Raw genomic sequence first — 20499 nt, 5'->3', positions numbered from 1 at the left:
GAGTCCACGTTCGGGTGAGATGTCCGATTAGTCTCCCTCTCCAAAGTGCCCCACACAGAAATGTCCAATGGCTTCAAATCCGGCGAAGATGATGACCATATGTCCTTGTGCCAAAAATTAGCTATGTTGTTGGCGCATAACTTCTGGTATTTAGCCGATGTATGTGAGGGTGCACCATCTTGGGTCCACACATAGTTGTCCTCTGGGTAGGTTGCCTTGATCCATAGCTGTATGGTGAACCTCAGTACCTTGAAGTAGGCCTCCTGGCTGATTTTCTTTCTCACCTTAAAAAGGAAGGGACGCATCTTCTTGCCGTCGGACGCCACGACCCCCAAGATCATTGTTTGGGCAGGATTTTTGTACGGAACACCCCCTTGAACTCCTCTGGTGATTCCTCAAGCCAACGGTCGTTCCGACATTTGTATACCTGGTCAACGGTTAAAATCTTCTTGTCAGAGAATTTTTTTACTGTGGATCCATTTGCCTTGATCTACACCACGAACTTTCTTGCACCTCTACAGTCTTCTTTCCTTCAGAGTGTCCATCAACATGTGGCGTGGGGTCCTTGTGTAAGAGGACAACCTCAAGATATCCTTCATAGCCATCCTGATTGTCCCCTCGTCCACTTCAAGCTCATTAGAGAGGCAATACATGGATTTTGTGTGTTCCTCTTTGATCTTCTTCTTCAGGCCCTCCCAAGACTAAGAATCCCTTTTCAAGTTGTGTCACCCACTTTCTTCTTTCCTTGAGAGGTATTTTCCATCCGTTTTTTTATATGGAGCACTTCAAAATGTCTATAATCTCTGCCCCCTCAATATTGGCATCCAGAATGTCTGAGATCCTCTGCCCTTTTGCTTCTTACTCACTCATGATGAAAGATTTGAGAAATGTTTATTAAAGTTTACTTATGCAGAAAGGACAGGAGATTCAAAATATGCAGAAAAAATCCCAAAACCTTACTATTTAAGTAGCATTTATTAACAGTCCACGTTTTCTTTCCGAACCCTGTATATAATATTATCCGGTTTGTAAGTGAATTAATACTGAGATGAAATAGAATATACTTTATAGTCAACAAAATATCATCTGTGCTTTTGTCTTGAATTAAGATGGTGTATCCTTAATTGTTTTTATCACGAGGAAAAAATATGTCTTTCTTTATCGGAGAAAATGTCTGGTAAGGTGTTATTTACAAAGTAAGTACTAGAGAACGCTGTTTGGAAATTTTATTCATTCTTAAAATAAATTGTATTCTAATCTTTATACCTATCTAATATATACTGGACTATATTTCCTCATAAAGATGTTAAACGCTAAATTTTCTGCGTTTTACTCACACAGCAAACACATTTATTAGTTCTTGTTATATGAGACAAAAGTATAATAAGTTATACATTTTTTGAAAATTTCTTATTCTCTTAATACAACTTTTTTTTGTTACTATCGCATTTCTTGGAAAATAGAAAGATCCAGGCAATCAACGACCCTTTTCCAAGATCAGAAGTTATAATCACATAAAATATGATCTATGGTTTTGCTAAAGAATTGTTTTTTGTTCTTATTTTAGAGCAAATATCAAGGACCTGACTTGTAAAAAATAGCTTGTTACACTCTTGCTATAAGCCTTATATATTTAGTGTATTAGTTATAATTTGTAAAATACTACTTTGAATTTCCAACATTAAATTGTGTCAGTTATTTTATTTTGACCCCATTTATTGTACTAATAGTTATTTTTACAGTGATCAAACTGTAGCCCCTGGAATTACACTTATGTGTGATAAATACCCATGTAAAATAAAATACTTCCCGGTATTGGTAAAACCACGTTTGAGTTAATGTCGTAAAAATATGATAGTACTGAGAGACATAATATCATCTGATATACTGATATAAATGAAAAATAAATCAGCAACCTTCTTGTTTTACTACTTTATCTCAATGCAGCATTAATTTAATCTAATGATTCTCAAACTTTTTACATGACTACAATCTAAAAAATTTGAAAACCTCCAAGTATTATCATTATTTAAATTTTTTCAAATTTGTTGACATAATGTAGCGCAAATTTACTTTTAAAAAAAATCTTTATTTTTTGAATGATTCTCTTTTAAAATGGATATTTCTCAATCTAGTTTTATAAAAATCCTATTTTTTCAATGGTATTTTTAGATATCCCATTACACAAGCCTCCACGTACAATTAAAGAGGGGGTCGCGTAACACAGTTTGAAGACTACTGATATAATCCATTTGTACTCATTGCTAATAGAACAAAGTAAAAAAATCCATCCCTATAAAATATGAATGATTCTGTTTCATTTTTTTTACAGCCAGATTCACTGATTTAAGAATTTTTAATTCATTTATGATGTCAAAATATATATATTCAACAAATTAAGAATGATGTCAGTATAAAAAAAACAACAGTTATATAATATAGTATGCAAACTAACATGACATTAGAAATGATCGACGACGTCCCCCCAGAAGGGCTCTTTTCAAGTCTTTGTGATAATTATGCGTATAAATTTGTTGCGTTGTGCTCAATATAATCTTAATGGAAACGAAAAAGAAGGACCAAGGTTTTAGTAAAACGAGAACAAGAAAAAAAAAATATTTAAAAAAAATTACATATTAAATTATTTTTGCCTTAATTATCACGATGCCAAAATTTTGACGGTTCTAAATCTAGACAGAACAAAACTTCTTAAAATTTGTCTAGACCCTAATACATATTTCGATAATCATATCACTAAATTTTTTTAAAGGTATGTAGCAAGGATGTGCCTTTATGGCTAGCGGTCCAAGCGGTTCCGGTAGTTGAAAGGCTAGTACTGGAACCGACAAAGTTGAGCCAAGACCGGAACCAAAACTGCAATATATTGCTTATCGGTCTGGGTTCTTGTGCTTATGTTATATTACAAAAAAATAAATTTGCTTTAATCAATAATTCAATTTTCTGAGTTTTTTGTGCAATCGCAACGTTTGCCAACTGATTTTGTTACGTCGCCATTGTGATACTGTTGTATCTGTGTTCCAAATAGCTAAGAGCTTCTTATGGATCTGTAAAAGTGGTTTTAGGGACAAGACGGTGTAAATAAAAGAGGGAAGGGGTAAGTAGAATATGGATCGAGGTATACACCTCAGCTTGACGGGCCCCTATAATATGATGGCTAAATATTTCTTAAGCCAGGGGTTCCCAAACTTTACTATACCAAGGCCCTCCTTTACTATATTTTTAGCTGAGGCCCTCTTTATACGAAACATGCGTACTATGTAGGTGTAAACGGAAAGCAATCCTCCATTCTCTATCTTCCTTCACCTACCTCCCCTCACAGCCCCACTTTGAAAACCATAGTCTTAAGCAACCTTAGTTTTTGGGGCCCCTGCCGGAACTTGGGGCACAACACACTCTGCATATAAGGTAGCTGAGGCCCTGTTTGTATCTAATATCATTTTTTGAGTTGAAACTTTCTAGCGACACCTCTTGTTTTAAGTGCCCGTTCCCAAACTGAACCTTTATAAAAAATAAGCGAGACCGAAGACCGGAGCCGAGCCCAATAAATCTGAACAGAAATCAAGACCGTTGAAATGAAAGAATCTAGGCCGAGACCGATAGAGCCGCTGAACTGAACCGGGCAGTACCTTGGTCATTAGATAAGATGAAACTGAAGTCTACAAGAATTATAAGCAAATTACACTGAATTATTTACATTTATGTCAGTTTAGTCAATTAGGATATTTTAAATTGTAAAAAGAATTTCTAGAATAGTGTTGTTCTGTATACCGATACTAAACTTCCCCATCTGATAAAACATGTTATCTTCGTGAAAAAAATTGCATTACTTATGCAAGGCATGAGAATATGTTTATTGAAAAATTTAGAAGGGATATAATATAGGTTTACAAGATACCATGTTGTAAACAAAATGTTACTGCATAATATTCTGTAACTAGGCAACTAGATTAAACTATTATATTTTGTCTTAAAAAACGAAAAAAAATGCTTCCTTAATCCATAAAGCATGTCATCATTAACTATTTTGTAGTATTTTGCAAGTTTTCATGGCTGAACACTATTAAAATAACGTAAAAAATCTAATCTGTCATCGATCTAAGAAGATTATATTAAAAATACAAAACAATTTTATTTCTGCAATAACTATAGCATTTGTATCAAGTTATTTTGATTTGAAGCTACTCGAAAGCTATCTCAGATGGTAAGACTAAAAAATCCAGATAGACCAATGCTAGAAAATATTGAAATGACTGCAATTACAAGAGGTAGTATTACAAGACATCATTGAAAGAAAAAGCTAAAATAAATATTCCTATTCAACCAAATTAAACTGGTGAAAGAGAAAATCTCTTTAACAAATGAGTAAGATCCGATCCGATATCTAATTCAAATATTATATTGAGAATGATATATAAAGGAAATAAACTGTTTTTAGGTATCAAAATTATTAAAAATAATAGATTAGTTGATAACAATATGTATTATAAGAAATCTTTTAAGAAAGTATTTTTTCCATGAAAACATAATATCCTAATCTAAATACCGAATTACAAATATTGTAGTATGTAATTTTGTAAAAGTTTTTGACAAAATGATAATTTTTGTAAATTCTACTATTATGCATTCACTAAATATTTTTTTTTCGAAGAGATAATCTATTTTATCAGAAAGAGGAAACAATGTAGTGTTGATGTACTTATGCATTTAAAATTGTACTATAATAAATTTATACTTGAACTAAGTACTTTCAGCGCTATTACGTCATTAAAAAAAATTAAGTGCTGATGATTTATCTATAACAATAATTTTTCTAAATTTTTAACACAAATTTGATATTTTTTTACTCTTGCAACCGCTCCGACATTTGACAAGTTACATTCAAAAAATGTTGGCTGGTATACCCATTCAATAAATTTAATCAATAGGAAGGGTATATAGCTGTGTCACGCTAAAATTTGAAGAACCTAAGTGAAATCAATTAGGAGTAATACAGCAAATACAAATTCACACCAATTTTAGTACCAGGAAAAATATCTTAGTTTTGTAGCAATACTAGACCACAATGATGGATGTGAAAAAAATAACGATATATGAGGTTCATTATATATGCACATAAGTACAACTATTGAGATCAAATTCCCAAAAAGAAAGTTATACGGACAGATGTAAATGGTTTATAAATGTGGAACCTCTAATAATAAACACCAACATTCATTTCAGAACACATTTTCCACTTTCTTTTTCATTTAAATGTCATTACAACCATTACATACGTACATTTGTTCTGAATGAAATATTAATATTTCATAACTACAGATCTGTATACTTCAAGATTGATGAATACCATCTCCCCCTTCAACCCATCATAGGTTTACATGCACAAAACCATTTCAAATCCTCTATGGATCATTATTGTAATTTTTCATTTTTATTTCATTCTTCTTTGGTACAAGGGGGTGAGAATGATGTGTATGGGTGATATGAACGAACATGATAAAAGAAACGTCACGTGTTTTTTATTTGATTTTTTCAAATAAAAAAAAAAGTTTCTAAATAAATTTATTCATTCTACACTTTAGGGCTTGTGCACACTCTTACTTCATGTTATTAAGTGTTTATTATACTGTGTATATTGTATTCATTGCATCTTAAATATTTGGATTATCATTCTCTGATGATTTAATTGAAATTATGCTCCAACAAATTTTGGAGTTCATCAATTTTATTTTATAGACATCAACAACTGTATTCACCAATTTGTCATGGTTTCCATTAACATGTATTTTTTCTCAGAATTACATAACAATGGTAAGTCCTGAGATTTTGGTTTTTAGATCCATCGTTAATCCGTGTAAAAATAACTTATATCCCGTTGTGTCAATTAATACGTCTTAAATTCTTGAAGGATGCGCGGATGGATTCTACTATTAAATTATTAGGTTAATATGTGAAGGAATAATTGATTATACTTATTAATTTGTCCATGTGAAAATCAGTTGAAATTCTTTCTGCTCGACAGCCATGTTTGTATGTAGATTTATGTAAATAAATATTTAAAGCTTCTTTTATAAAAACAAACTTTCTTTGACACAACTGCCAACTCTTCTCCAGTATTAAAGTGGGTTCACACAATAACGAGCGTAGGTATAATTCTAGGTTATGTTACCTTTCCCCTTTTTATATAAAAATAATCAGGCCTGTTACAAATCATCTCCATTTAAAATCTTGTAATCACTTTTTTCGAAAAACGACCGTTTTTGTCAAGAAATGAAAGTACGGAGTAAGATATAATTTTTGTGCCATAGTTTGAATTGTCATTTTTTATTTATTTGTTTTTTCAAAAAAAAAAAAAAGAATCTAATATAATTATGGCTTTCAAACACGGTTAAAGTTTTGTCAAAAAACCCCCATCCCTAAATAAAAATCCCAGTAACAGCTACCCTGAGAATAATAAATATATGTAAACCTCATTAAATTTTTTATTGAAAAACCTTTTAAAAATTTGCATGTGATAGAACTGGGGACTCATACACGAAATTTGAACTCTTGTCGCACTTTTTTCTGATTTTAAATTACAACTTAAGACTTAAATTTGAATAAGAATCGAAGCTTCCTTTCAGTATTATAATTTAAATCTGATATATCTTTTTATGTAATTGAATTGTAATTCTAATGATGATGACTAAATCGCAGCCAGGGATTTTTGCTCACAATTCAAACTGATCTACTATTTTTATTTTTTTCCTCACGAGTCGAACATATGTCTCATGAAACTGTGACTTTAGAGTCGACTCGGACATGAAGTGAAAAAAATTAGAACCTTATTTGGACTTGAGTTTGAATACTCAATGCTTTGCTCAAACTTTTTAAAAATGGCTCGTTGTGGCTTTGGCTTCTAGAAAAATAGTTTTTCCAGACAGAAGGAATTTTAAAATATTATATATATTTATCAATTTGTCAACTTATTATATAAAGTTTTGTTTATTGAGGGATCCTTAACAACAAAAATAATTACATCAGAGTTTCCAATAATTGCTAATAAACATGTTTAAAAGTCGTCACGGAACATTGAAGCACTCTTCCTCAAATAATTATAATATAAAACTGTACCAAATTCGGATTCATTCGAGCATCTTTTTAAAATATTTTATATATTCTTCGTCAAATAATAAAAAACCGTATACATATTTGAAGTTTGTTTATCAAAAATTTACTTCATTGTAAAATAAAATAAAATTCAAAAGTATTCGAAGTATCTAAAAAACTCTGAGAGTAACAAATAGTTTTTAAAACCTTCTATACATAAAATATTTACAGGGTACTTTAAAAGATAAGAAATGAAATATAGATCCTAATTTGTCACATATTATGTCAATACATTTTTTTGCATGTCTTCTCATTTTCTGTATGTATTTGCTACTCTTCATATTTGGTTATTACAGCTCACGTACACCTAAGTGTAAAACAATTACAGCATATGACGTTAATAATTTATGACCTCCATAAATAGTTGTATTGCTATTAATCTTTTAATTGCAATCATATAAAAATCCATTTTTGACGTCTCATGACTTTTTTTTAACTAAAATAATTTGTTAAAGTAATTACATCTATTTTGAAATAAAATATGAGCTATTTATATAAATAAACTATGACCTTAAGCCCATAGGTAATAATTATATTACACAAAAAAAGATTCTGGAGGGAAGTCACACCCTGACTCTTGGCTTTGTTCCATCTCGGATGTAATTTCATAACAGATACTACCCCAAGTACTGTTGTAAATTACAATATTAAACATGTATTTAAATAAGATTTTTTTGTCTTTTGCGAGTTTTTCTATTAATAAATGTATTAATTTACAGAAGATATGTGTACAAAGGATTTGTATTATAGTGCTACATAATATATCTAATATATATCTAATCATATTAGTGTCCGTTTTAATATAAGACATATCTTACAACAAATTCTCAACTATTAAATAAATACAACAAATTGAGCAGAATGACATAATTGGCTAGCCATCATATCATTTATTTGAATTTTTGTAGGAAAGGTTGAGGGATACATAATGAAAATCATATCTGTGAAGAATTCGTTTTTCTGTAGTTACTTCCCAAATTATTCGATACGGCAAATGATCACACATAACATTTTCAGATTAATTTACTATGTTAAATTTTTTTCTATAGTTAACAATGATTACTCAAAAAAACCAAAAAACATAGTGCGTTAGACAATGGATGGAAACATCAAATTAAACCTCCTTTAATAAAAAAAAAAGAACAACAACAAAATAATGAAAGGGGCATAAAAAAGGGGTTATTTGATAAAATGTCTGAATTATTTAATTAATTATAAACATCTTTTCTAGGGTTTGAAAAAGCTCTTCGCGGATGGAAGTTTCAGTTTAAAGTACTCATCATTCCATCTTAAAATCACTTTAGCCTCCAACATATAAAATGACCGCCCGTGTGTTTTTCTTCGTATAGTTCTCTAACATAGAAAATACGATGTATTTTGTTGTCAGCTGTCGATTTTTTCATTTGATTTATATGTGATACCTATTTCCTGATTTATAAATGAAGTAATACGTTTTAATATAATTATGCTCCGTTACCTAAAAGACTGGATCTCAATTTGCTGTTGATCCCTTGTCAAATATAGTGTTGTCTCGGTCCTTATTTAGGGCCGAAGACTACAGTCCCGTCCAGTTCAGTCTCGGTCCGATTGAAATCAGTCCTACAAACCTTAGAAAGTTCGATCCTTGATGTAGCTTTACTTAACTTTATTTAATATTTTTATAATCAGTTTTAGTACTTACAGTCATAAGGACCTGTTCTAAGGCTAAACTGAACTAAACCTAATAAATAAGGACCAAAACGGAAGCGGTCATAAATAATTATGTTCATTTGTCATCTTATTATTTATATAAAGGAATTTTGGTTATAGTTCTTGATTTTGAATTACGCGTACTTACTGCTCGTTTTTTAGTTTAACTATCCTTTGGACTAAGTTTTTCAATTTCTTTTTGGAAAAAAAAAGCTACAATATACAACACAGATAACAACGTGACTCTTTTGTCTGAATAAGGGAAGAGTGAAGATTGAAATTTGCAATTTTGGAGCACTTTTTGTAAATACTTTTTTGATAAATTTATTCAATTATTTATTAATAATTTTTATTAGGAGTCGTCATGCAAATTTTTTCCTTTCAGTCAATCCTATTTAGCGGCAAATTGGAATTATTTATATCCAGCATATATATGTTTCTTTTCCAATAGAAAAGTATATGTAAAATATTTTAGACAGAAAAATTCTTCGGAAAACATCTTTTATGCTTCTAAAATCTTGACCAGTATTAATATTTCAAAAAATCCTTTGAATATATATACATATTGTTATAAACTGGAATGATTTTCAATCAGGATACGTAAGAATGCTAACAAGAGAAGTGAATTTTGAAAGCATTTTAGACAGTGACGTGTTTCTATTAGCTTCCTTTGATAGACAATTTATGAACTTGTTTGCATTAAACCTATCATTTCTTAAAAAGGAAAGAATGTGCTTTTTTGTGGATCAAAATATTTAAAAAAAAATAACAACTCTAAAACTTAGAATAGTCCCAAAAAATTTAGAAGCATCCGTTTCAATAGTTAAAAATAAGTCTTTTGTATCAAAATGCAATCTTCTTCATTATTTTCCAACAATTTGGTCATGAAGAGCAGATATATTAATTAAATATAATCCCCTTGTAACTTTGCCTGTATCTTGCAACATTTCTACCAAAAATAAACAGAAAAAAGGCCCAAAATCAGTTGGTAGATATGTAGCTTTTCCTAACTATAGAGTAATTATTCAATAATAGTTGATAAATGTTCACAGTTTAACAAGAGCTAATTCAAGCTTAACTAATCAACGTCCAGAACACTAATATGTTGAAAATTAGTAGAAAAATCAACACCCTACTACAAAATAAACTGTACTTTTAATGTTAGTGAGTTAACGGCGCGTGAAAAAGTTAAAAATTCCAGATCTCAGGATTGATCTCTAAATATATTGGCTTGTCTTGAAGAACATTTTAAATGGGTAAAGCTATATTAAGTATGAATATATGTGTGACGCGTAATTATGAATGGGTTTTCAAGATAGGTGTTAGTCTCGAATCGTTATAAGTATTGGTCTCTGATACTAAAATTGACATCACTTTTCTGCAAAATGTCTCAAATAGCCATTCGGCGAAATGTCAGTTCGGAAAATTGTCCTTCGGCAAAATGCTTTTGTCGAATTGTCCAAAAACCATTTTTGCTCTTATCCGATCGAATAAATAGATGTTATATGACCATTTTTTAAATAATTGTTAACTAATGCCGTGAATTTACAAAATAAAGAATTCATAGATCATTGTTGATAGTCTACTCGCCCCCTTACTTTGATTTACTGAGCGGAAAAACGTCCAGTTATTTTTTGTGTTCGTCCATTATAAATATGTATATATTATGAGATTCTCCAATCCCTCTCCTGTGTATTTATGTATGTTTGTACATAGAAGGGATAGTATTTCAAAATGTAAAAAGTAACAGAAGTAGTCATAATAATAATAATAAAAATCTAACCCCCTCCCTCCCCCCTTTTAGTGTGTTACTATGTATGTATACTAGAACACATATTTTGATTTAATAAATAAATACATCTTCTCTCCACTACAACCCTTCGGGATTAACTTACATAAAGTTGAGTTGTTGTTTGTACTACTCAAAATGCGTTTTAGTTGAGAAATTTCTTTGGAGTTTCATTATATCAACATTGTATTTATATTACGTATATATAATATGAAAAGTTTTGATAATATAACTCTGCATTACTTGACTTTCCATATATATATATATATATAAGGATTAGTGTTAGGATTGCATTTTTACCCCGTTCGGACACTTAATTTTATCTAAATTGATATGAAAGTCCAAAATGTGGTCAAAAAACGTGTACCACACTTTTCTTTTCACGGTGTTACCTCGCTAACACTCAAAACTGTCAATGTTTATATTTGTTATCTCCAAATTAGTGTTAAGAACATTGATTGATTGATTTATAATGAGCTCTTTTTAAGCTATGATCAATTCCTACTAATTATTGAATAATAATTCCATATTAGGAAAGAATTGACTAATTCCCAATAGAACATGAGCAAACTAAATGAAAACATACTATCTGCAAAGTAATGTGACAGTCTGTAACTTGTGAATGTAACATAAATTTTTCCCAGCACTCTCTATGTCAGTAACATATTATTCAGGGAGTTGTATTATTTTACCGGAAGACGCGCCACTCTCTGCAGCATCTCTACGAACTAGTCTAAGTAAACATGCCTCATTAATTTAGGGCCTTTCCTTCCATGTATTCCTACATAATGAAAGGTTTCGTGATACTATAGAGGTAACGACATGTTTTCTAAATAAAAAGTCAAACATCTTATATTTTCTTTTATAAAAAAGCTTCATTTTTGTACGGATTAAGATCATGTCCAAATTCTATGACAAAACCCGCTGAAACCGAACTTTGGCAGTGTCGGACCGGTCTAAAATTTCCAAAGTGAAACCCGACACTAATTAGGATCCGCTATAATTATTTCATTCTACAAAATGAAGGAGGAACATTAATAAAATGTTTTAAAAACTTTTCTTTATAAAGTGAATAATTAATTCTTTTTTTTTTTAACAAAAATATGTTAATTAATAAATGATGAAATTAAAAGTGAAATAACTACTTCAATTATAGTTTGAATCTCTCTGTAATATCATAACAACAGTAATATTAAAGTTAGTACATAAAATAATATTGAATTTACTTCATGATAACAATATAAATTTAAATTTCAAAAACTAATGAATTTCATAGTATTTTAATAATTTTTGAACATTTTTTGTAAACAATATAATAACTAGTTAATAAATATATATATTTATAAATTTATTTTTCAATTTTACAAAAATCCTCAAAAATATATTAGTATGAACAATATTACTTCAATATAATTTTGGAGCAAAAAATTACTAAAAAAACTATTACTTATTTTTTTGATATTTTTGAAATATAGTTGTTAGAATTATATTTCAAAAATTTTACTTTTATTTTATGATTTGCATCATTTTTAAATCCCTATCTAAGAAAAAAATGAAAAAGTGTCGAAAGAGAAAACTACTTGAGTGTGATTACTCAAAAATTAGAATCCTCTTCGGGGACATCTACCCTCACTTATAAAGTCTGACAATTTTGTACATGGCGCCATTCAAAAGAGATGACCAAAAGACGAAATCCATAAGGAAGATGGCGAATGAGATGGAGAGATCAGATACAAGGTCCTCAGGTACCTTGTCTTGCCATGGCTGAAGAGGACGTTCCCTTGGGACAGCTATGTGTTTGCCTAAGACGGCGCCCCTGCACACACGTCCAAGAAGATTTAGCATTTCTACAGGGATAACACAAAGGAGTGGAACAACTTGTTCTCCATCTTCATCAAGGCCAGCTGTGCTTCTGTTCGTCCCCGTATTGAAGCCATCATTCAGAATGGAGGGAGGCATAATGAATAAAAGTGTAGAAAATTGTTAAATAACCAACTTTTACTCTAAAAGCTTGCCATATAAATCGCACAAAATAAAAATATGGAGAAGTTGAAAACGGCTTTGAAATTTTTTCAATTTTTTAATCCTCACCCTTTATTTTTAAAAAAATCCCTAAACATCTCATTCGAAACAACTCTGATTAGAAATAAATTGTTAATAAACTTGATACATCAATCGTCATAAAGCTATTGTGAGTTTAAAGTATTGGGGCTCAGATAAACTGGTTTGGAAAATGGAGAGACCGTTGATGTATAGATATATATAGAAGACCTTTTCCTCATAAAATACACAATATTTCATATATTTAATCGTAGTTTAGATAAATCAGATATAATTTGTAATCTTTTGTTTTTTATTTAAGAAACGCAATTGATTTTGTTTTTGGAAAATAAAAAGTTTTTGAGTTTTAATTAGTCTATGTATTTAATTTTAAGGACATAAAGCCAGGAGACCTGCCTTAGTAATCTCCTCTCTCATAAAAATTGCCTTTGACAACATAACCTCTTCATACATGTAAGTATATTTATAATACTCATCATAAAATCCTAGGTGGTACATATATTTTCAGATGGATAATCATTCTTAATTTAAGAACAAGTTGAATCAATATTCAAAATTAACCCTTTTCAAAATTTCAAAAAAATTACATATTCTTCTCCTTTGAATGTAGATACATTTCTTAAATGACTAGAAATCTTAAAATAATTAGACATATTGATGGGATTAAGGGTAAAAAAATTATGTATTTAAAACTGAATGAATGTATTTTATATAACATGAGGAACTGCTATAAATAGTTTAAAATGAGTTATATTTATAACTAATATCCTGAGGGAACATTATTTTCAACAGAAGGTTCTACTTCGTAACCACCACCAAACGTATTTTGATCTACAATGGCACTGTCTTGAAATGAACTATCTTGATTGGAGTGAATACTGTTTGATGATCCAAAACCATCAACACCAACATCGCCTTCATTTCTTCCAACTTCATCAATAGTTACTTGATTAATTTCTAAATAATTTGAAGCAGCAATACAAATTGAATGTTCATCTTCAAACTTCTTCAAAACTCTTTCAGTTTGTTTGATTCTACGGTTGAGGTTTCTAAGGTTGGATGGGGTTCCGCTTCCGTCTTTTGTGATATAATCTAATTTCTTTTGTTGCTCGTGAATGTCATACTTAAGGGATTCAATTTGTTGAGGAGCCCAGTTTTCACATCCAGTGATGTTAAAGTATTTAGGAATTCCAGTTTGGCATTGAGTAGCCCAGTGAATGAAACAGAGACCATCGGCAACATTGGCATATACTCCAGGATTACCTTCCACACCACAGTCTATACCCCAGGCAATAATACCAGCTTGAACATATTTAGGTTCTTGGACAACACCATAGCCATCATTGTTTCCCTCTTTATGTAATGGGCAGACAAGGGGACCACCTCCATCACCCTTACAGGTATCTCTGTCCTTTTCTCCTCCGGCACAAACAAAGGATCTGTCCAATTTAAAGTCTTCTCCAAGTCGGGTTCTTCTTAATTTATTCTCACACTCATTTGAGTTCACCATGTCCATTTGAACTTGTTTCATGATAACTTGATATTCACCCAATTTTCCAAATTTGTCCTTGCCCCAGCCAGTGGCAAAGCAATCATTTTTATCGTAGCTTCCAATACCATCAAGGTTGTCTGGTAGGCAAATGGTGTCAATATGAGGAGCCAACTTAAAGTCTTCTTCCATAAAAAGAAGAGCAAAGTCGTTCTTTAAATTCTTAGGGTTGAATTGAGGATGGATTTTCACATCTTCAACAAATCGGTCTTGATGTTGACTGGGCTCAATTTCTTTTTGTGTATCCCATTCACCGCATCTGATTAAAATATTTTCCTTGGGGATTTTACTATAAGAATAAAATAAATATTTTCACTTGACTTCGAAATTACCTTAATAATAAATACTTACTCAACACAATGAGCTCCAGTTAAGATCACTCCAGGAGCAATGAGGGATGCTCCACAAGCATATTTGTTGATATCTTCACCATAAGCTCCTTTTAGGACTTCCAATAAAGCACACATATGAGGCCATTCACCGAATTGAGTACTTCCCTTGTATTTATTATTTTGAATTCGTACTCCAATACCTCCAACGTTCCTTCTTCCACATTCAGGAACATAGGATCTTGGTTTTGGTGGCTGAGTCACTGGTTCGGGAGTAGTGGTTTGAGGTGCATTTGTACTAAAGTCGGGATGACGACAGCATACTTCAAGGTATCCAGGACATTTGGAAGAAGCAGGATCAAGAACGGCGGCAAAAGATGAACGGATATCAATGAGTCCACCTCCATCTGTTACAATCTCTCCATCTTCACAGGTGTAGTAGGGAACACATTTGTAGTCTTGATCTGCATAGTAGGCACATTCTTCATAGGAGGTATCCACTATCTCATTGACGTGAGATCCTCCATCACCGTAACTTGGCTCAGTTTTAACTGGACTATTATTTTGAATAAAACCTCCATCTGAAATTCCTTTTCCGCCACTTCCTCCAAAAACGTCATCAATGAGATTTGGATTTTCTCCAACTACAGGTCCTAGGTCAATGACCGCTCCATACCCTTGTGGTTTTCCATTAGCTAATAAGCCAACTGATAATAATAGAAAACAAGATGCTAGTTTCATTGTAGTGTTTCGTGTATATTTTGAGTTGTTTATTCTTTTAGATGTATTGAGTTACTGATGCTCACTAAATCTTATTCACTGGTATTTATATTATGTTTTGTCTGCAAAAAAATAACTTCTTCTTGAAAAACATTGATTTTTTTGGGATATTCCTTTTTATAAAGAAATCTCAGAAGAAAAACATTAAACGTACTTCAGTTGCGGTGCAGTGCGTACATACAGTGTAGTTATATAAACAAGTTTTTCTTTTTCTATCTTTTCGCCTTTTAGTAAAGGAGTGCAGTTGGTTTTTTCCAATTCGGTTGAAACCGACCTTGTAAACATATTATTTGTTGCGTATATGTATTTTTTGAAACAGAACTAGAGGGAAAATCAAAATAAGATAATTTCCCTTCTTTTAAAGTTCAAAGAACTGTGAGATATATTGCTAAGATTCTTTTTTATAATGTGTTATATAGATATAAATGTCGTCAAGCTAATTAATCGAAAATGTTATCAAAGGTGGATAAAAGCTGTTTGAAAGTTTTCTAAGTTTAGATACAGTATATGTATAATTTTGTATATAGTTGAGCTGAAAAGAGTTAATTTTTAAAATAATCTAGACTTGAGCAACGAACAACTATAGCGTTTCCATGTCCAAGAACATGGCGCCCTTACGTCATGTCATTATTCCCAAAGTCGGCAATTTTGAAGATACTTTTAAAGCAAATTTTAAGAATTTTTTGTCAGTAGTCGATTTTTCTAATCTTTCCGTAATATAGGGTTTTTCAATAGGGACGCTCACATTTTACGTTCATAGGTTTCGAAAACGACGTCATACTTGTGATTGTTTCTTTGACAGCTGTGCTTAGAAATAATCGTAGTTTATCATGGAGCAGTACCCACTCAAGCAACGCATGTAAACTATTAAAATTTATTACAAAAGTAGTGAGTCTTTGATCCAAAATTTAAGAGCGTTAACGCCAATTTATGATCAACGTAATCGACCTACAATATAAACAATTAAACGTTTGGTGAAAAAATTTGAGTCCACATACACGCGACATAATGTTCCTGTGACAGTGAGACAAAGAAATGCACGAAGTGTAGAAAATATTGCTGCCGCAAGTGCATCAATTCAAGATGATGAAGGTTTCATTGGGCTGTACTTTTTCGTCGACGATGGCAATCGCCACGTTACTGTGAATGGAAATCGTTACCGCGCCATGATAACCGATTTTTTTTGCTCTGAATTGGAAGATATAGACTTGGACGATATGTGGTTTGATGTTTAACTTTCAATATTTAATTATCGTATTCCTTGTTCCAATATAATTATTCATTATAATGTGCACTATACAGTAATAATACCGAGTGGTCTATTAAAATCTGAATACTCTGAATTTCAAGCTTCAATAGGATATAATTTATTAATTAACAATGGATTCTCAACAAAATGAATACCTTAAATATACATCTGTCTGACCTCTCTTAATTATTAATGTAGTAGCCCTTAGCAGCAATGAATGGTTACAGGCGGCGGAGGAAGAAGGTGTGGTACCCACTGCAAATGTAGTCTTCTGTAGGGAGTCCCAGTGCTGGCTGACAGTGGCTTTGAGGGCCTTAGTGTTTGGATGACGGGCAGTGCAGGCCTTCTCCTTGACATTCACCCAAAAGATGTAGTCGAGGGGATTGGTATGAGGGTTGTAAGGGGGCCAAAAGTGTAAAAAAATAAATTAAAAAGGTCTTGCAAGTGAGGATATGGGGTTCTTTTATTGCTGGTGACAAAAGTAGCATATCCATCCTGACATGGCTCTCTCAACCAACTTTTTTTATTGCTCTCTGTACAGTCTGTTGTGAAACCTCACCTCGACATCTCCGGCATGGACTCTCGTAGACTTAAGTAGATTGGCCTTGGCCGTTTTCTTTAACTCTTCCGGATCCAGTTTGACCTTTTTTGAGTTAGCCCTTCTTCCTCTCCAACAACGTCTTAGGACTTGTTGACAGCGTAGACTGTAGTCCTAGAGACGTCCCTCCCCCCCAAGATTTTTTTTATCATACGAGTTTTGTCGTTGTTGTCAGCCTGAGAAGTGATTTTTATTTTCTTTCTGAAACTGTTGTCATTTTTCTTTTATTCTTGAGGAGAGAATATTGAGTATAAAGGGTACAAGTACAAGTGTGTGCACACAAGAATGTAATGCAACTTGCAGATTGGTTAGAAAGTTATGCGTAAGTATATGAATATTGTATAAATTGAGGTTAGTGTAATTAAAAAAAAAGTATGTCTTTGTAAGAGCCAGCTATGAATTCTCCTATTAATTATTTATCCCTATTTTGAACAGTCTTACGCAAAAGTGAAAATCCAGTGTGGAATGTGTTTGTTAAAATAAAAACAGCAATCGAAAATCAACATGGCTACCCTAACAATTTGAAGAATGTTATGGAGGAGAGAAAGAATAATGTTCATGACGTTAGATTAGATCAGCTACAATCAGCTGTGACAAGAGAGGAAGGGAAAAAGGTTATAAACAAGGATATTTGCTGGAATCACTCCAATGTCGATCCCCAATTCTACTCTGAGTTCAACAAGGGCTTACAATTATAACTCCATATCAAGTCTTAAAGGGTTTGCTCTGTCTTTTTCTGAGAACACACAAACGTTCAAACAGGTTTGGAATATAATTGAATCTTTTTGGAAGGGACATTCACTACTCCGAAATTAAATAGTAATGGCAACTGCTAAGAAAAATATAATTCCTACTTTATACTGCCAATTACAAATTAACAGGCCAGCTAAAAAACACACCGGATTTCAATGTATGTTCATACATATTTGCAAGCAAGAAAAACTATAGTTGAAAGTGATATACGTCAGTTGATATGTCTTCTGGCAAAGCAACCATAGTTTTTACTAGGTAGGTTCTATGCTCGCTGCAATTTCGATAATATTCGCATCCCTAGTTGGACTGGGAGTGGAAATTGAGGATCAACATGGGAGTCATCCCTTTTTATATTTGTATTCATTTCGGAGTAAGATTTGTGTTGATTTCTTTCCTCGCATAGCTACTATCAGCAAATCTAATGAAACGTCATGACAGCTAACTTGCTCTGCTTCAAAACATTTTCCAAACTGTCACCGGTACTATGTTCATTTTCAGGGTGTTTTTTTACATAACAAAAATACTTACAATTTACAACCCTAAAAGACTGTAGATCGTACCGCAGCTATTTATATATATCTTCAATACGGCTTTGCTTTTGATTTATCATGCAATGTGTGACGTCAGTAAAAATGCTTTATTTCCAAAATATATACCTTTGGTTTAAATATATATAATAAATTTCTTCCTAGTGGTATATAATTTAATGTTTTTTATCAAATAACTGTAATAGCTAAATATATAATTCTTGTATTGTCGTTTATTCAACAAACATTATGTACATATATATAGGTATTTTTTATATTACATTTCCATTCTTACCTGAAGAATAATATTAAAATATATATCATATATGTACACATTTTCTGGCTTTTCATTTTAATATTTTTTAATACTTTAATATATATGCCTATGCATGTAGGCTCCATACATACATACATAAATATGTATATAGAAAAATATCTTTTAATAGTATTGACCAACCTGAGAGGCCTTTCACTCTTATTTCTCAAAAGGAAATGTCCTTGAAACATGCAATTCAAGTAATAAGTACCTGCTGCATAGTGAAATTAAGAATTCAAAACTATATAATCGATTTGTCATATTAATTATTTAGATTTGTAATATTGATCAACATATGACTTATTATGCAGTTATTACATGAAATTTTTTATATATACATGGTGTGCCGTTTAAAGGATTTTTTTTTTCAAATACAATTTTCTTTTCAACCGGTTATAAAATTAAAAACTTAAACAAACTTCTAAAGCTAGATTATTTATCTATTTATTTTGTTCAATAAAATCCCTTCCAGTCTTATTAAGGTATCTATACAAGGCCGACATCACGAGCAAGCCTTATCCACTTGGTCCCTTGGCAAATCCTGGAATTCCTTGTTGATCCGACTGATAAGTTCGTATTTGGTACTGCAGGGGGCTCGGTTGGTCGGTCGTTCTATCGCGCCCCAACCAAAAAAGATTCAGATACGACGAACTTGGAGGCCAAAAGTCCGCGAAAATGAATTTGTCAAAATTATCGTGGAACGATTTGATACTTTTTTTTAGGCGTGGGAGGTATCTCAGTTCTGCTACCACATGTAAGGCCTCCCATCGGAAACCATGACGATCCAAGGCTTCACATTGGTCTCTAGCACGTCCAGGTTGTCGCCCCCGGCACAGATTCCATGAAGGGATCCGTGCCTCTCCAAATATTATGACAAAAATAAGTACATTAATTCTATTTTCTTTCAATTGGTGGAGGCTTGAACAAGATACTTAACAGAAAAAAAAAATCATTTTCTAAAGTGCTCGCCTTTGCCTAAGAGAGTGTGCCAAAGTAGCGGCATAAACAACTTGTGCACCCTGAATGTATAAAATCTTTTTTTTTTTTTGGAAAGTAAGTAAGTACTTTGTACTGCATCTGAGGAAATAGTACTTTTTCTTTGGTCAAGTTAATATGTTACCTTTCCTAGCAATATTTATTTTTATTTTTAGTTGAAGGTTCTTAAAACGGTCCTTTGCTATATACTATGTAAAGTGAAGAGGCCCTTTTTCGTAATATTGTTGGTCTAGCAGGATATAATTATGTGCATTATACAAATTATTTAGAAAGTAACCTATTTCTTGGTTCGAACAAAAAGGAACACTCAAGAGAAAGTCGATTTTTCCCTTTTTAACTTTGCTGCAATTTTTTTCTATTTTTTTTGAGAAATGTTTCATAATATAAAAACACAGCTTCTTCTCATTTTCTTTTATTAAAAATGGATAATATATACATGGCAATTCGTTTCCTCCAACAACATATTGTAATCTATGTTTCTTGTGTAATTAAAATAATTGAATAAATATATTTTCCAGGTACAATTCCATGTTTACACGAAATAAAAGATATGTATCTAATCCTTAAATAAAGGGGTGTACATGGGATGTCCGGTCAACACCTGTGCTTCCTTCTTTTTTTTTTAACTTCAAATTTTGTAAAAATGTTAACAAATTGTAGTTATCCACGTTTATTTCTTTTACAACTTATTAGAGT

General features: G+C 31.8%; 2 protein-coding genes across 2 annotated transcripts in view; one reads left to right on the top strand and one right to left on the bottom strand.

Annotated features, from left to right (window-relative positions):
* The window catches only part of LOC121120079 (phenoloxidase-activating factor 2-like), a 152656-nt gene that overhangs the window by 45364 nt on the left and 86793 nt on the right, over positions 1-20499 (top strand). The gene's annotated exons all lie outside the window — the stretch shown is intronic.
* On the bottom strand, positions 13370-15506 carry LOC121119792 (phenoloxidase-activating factor 2). Its single transcript, XM_040714587.2, has 2 exons — positions 14607-15506; positions 13370-14544 (listed from the first exon to the last, which is right to left on the bottom strand). Exons 1-2 carry the CDS (start codon positions 15323-15325, stop codon positions 13467-13469), a joined length of 1797 nt encoding a protein of 598 aa, XP_040570521.1. The 5' UTR covers positions 15326-15506; the 3' UTR covers positions 13370-13466.

The sequence above is a fragment of the Lepeophtheirus salmonis genome, chromosome 6 (genome assembly GCF_016086655.4).
Source record: "Lepeophtheirus salmonis chromosome 6, UVic_Lsal_1.4, whole genome shotgun sequence".
In the NCBI taxonomy this organism is placed as follows: Eukaryota; Metazoa; Arthropoda; class Copepoda; order Siphonostomatoida; family Caligidae; genus Lepeophtheirus; species Lepeophtheirus salmonis.
This window is presented reverse-complemented; position numbering and strand designations above follow the sequence as displayed.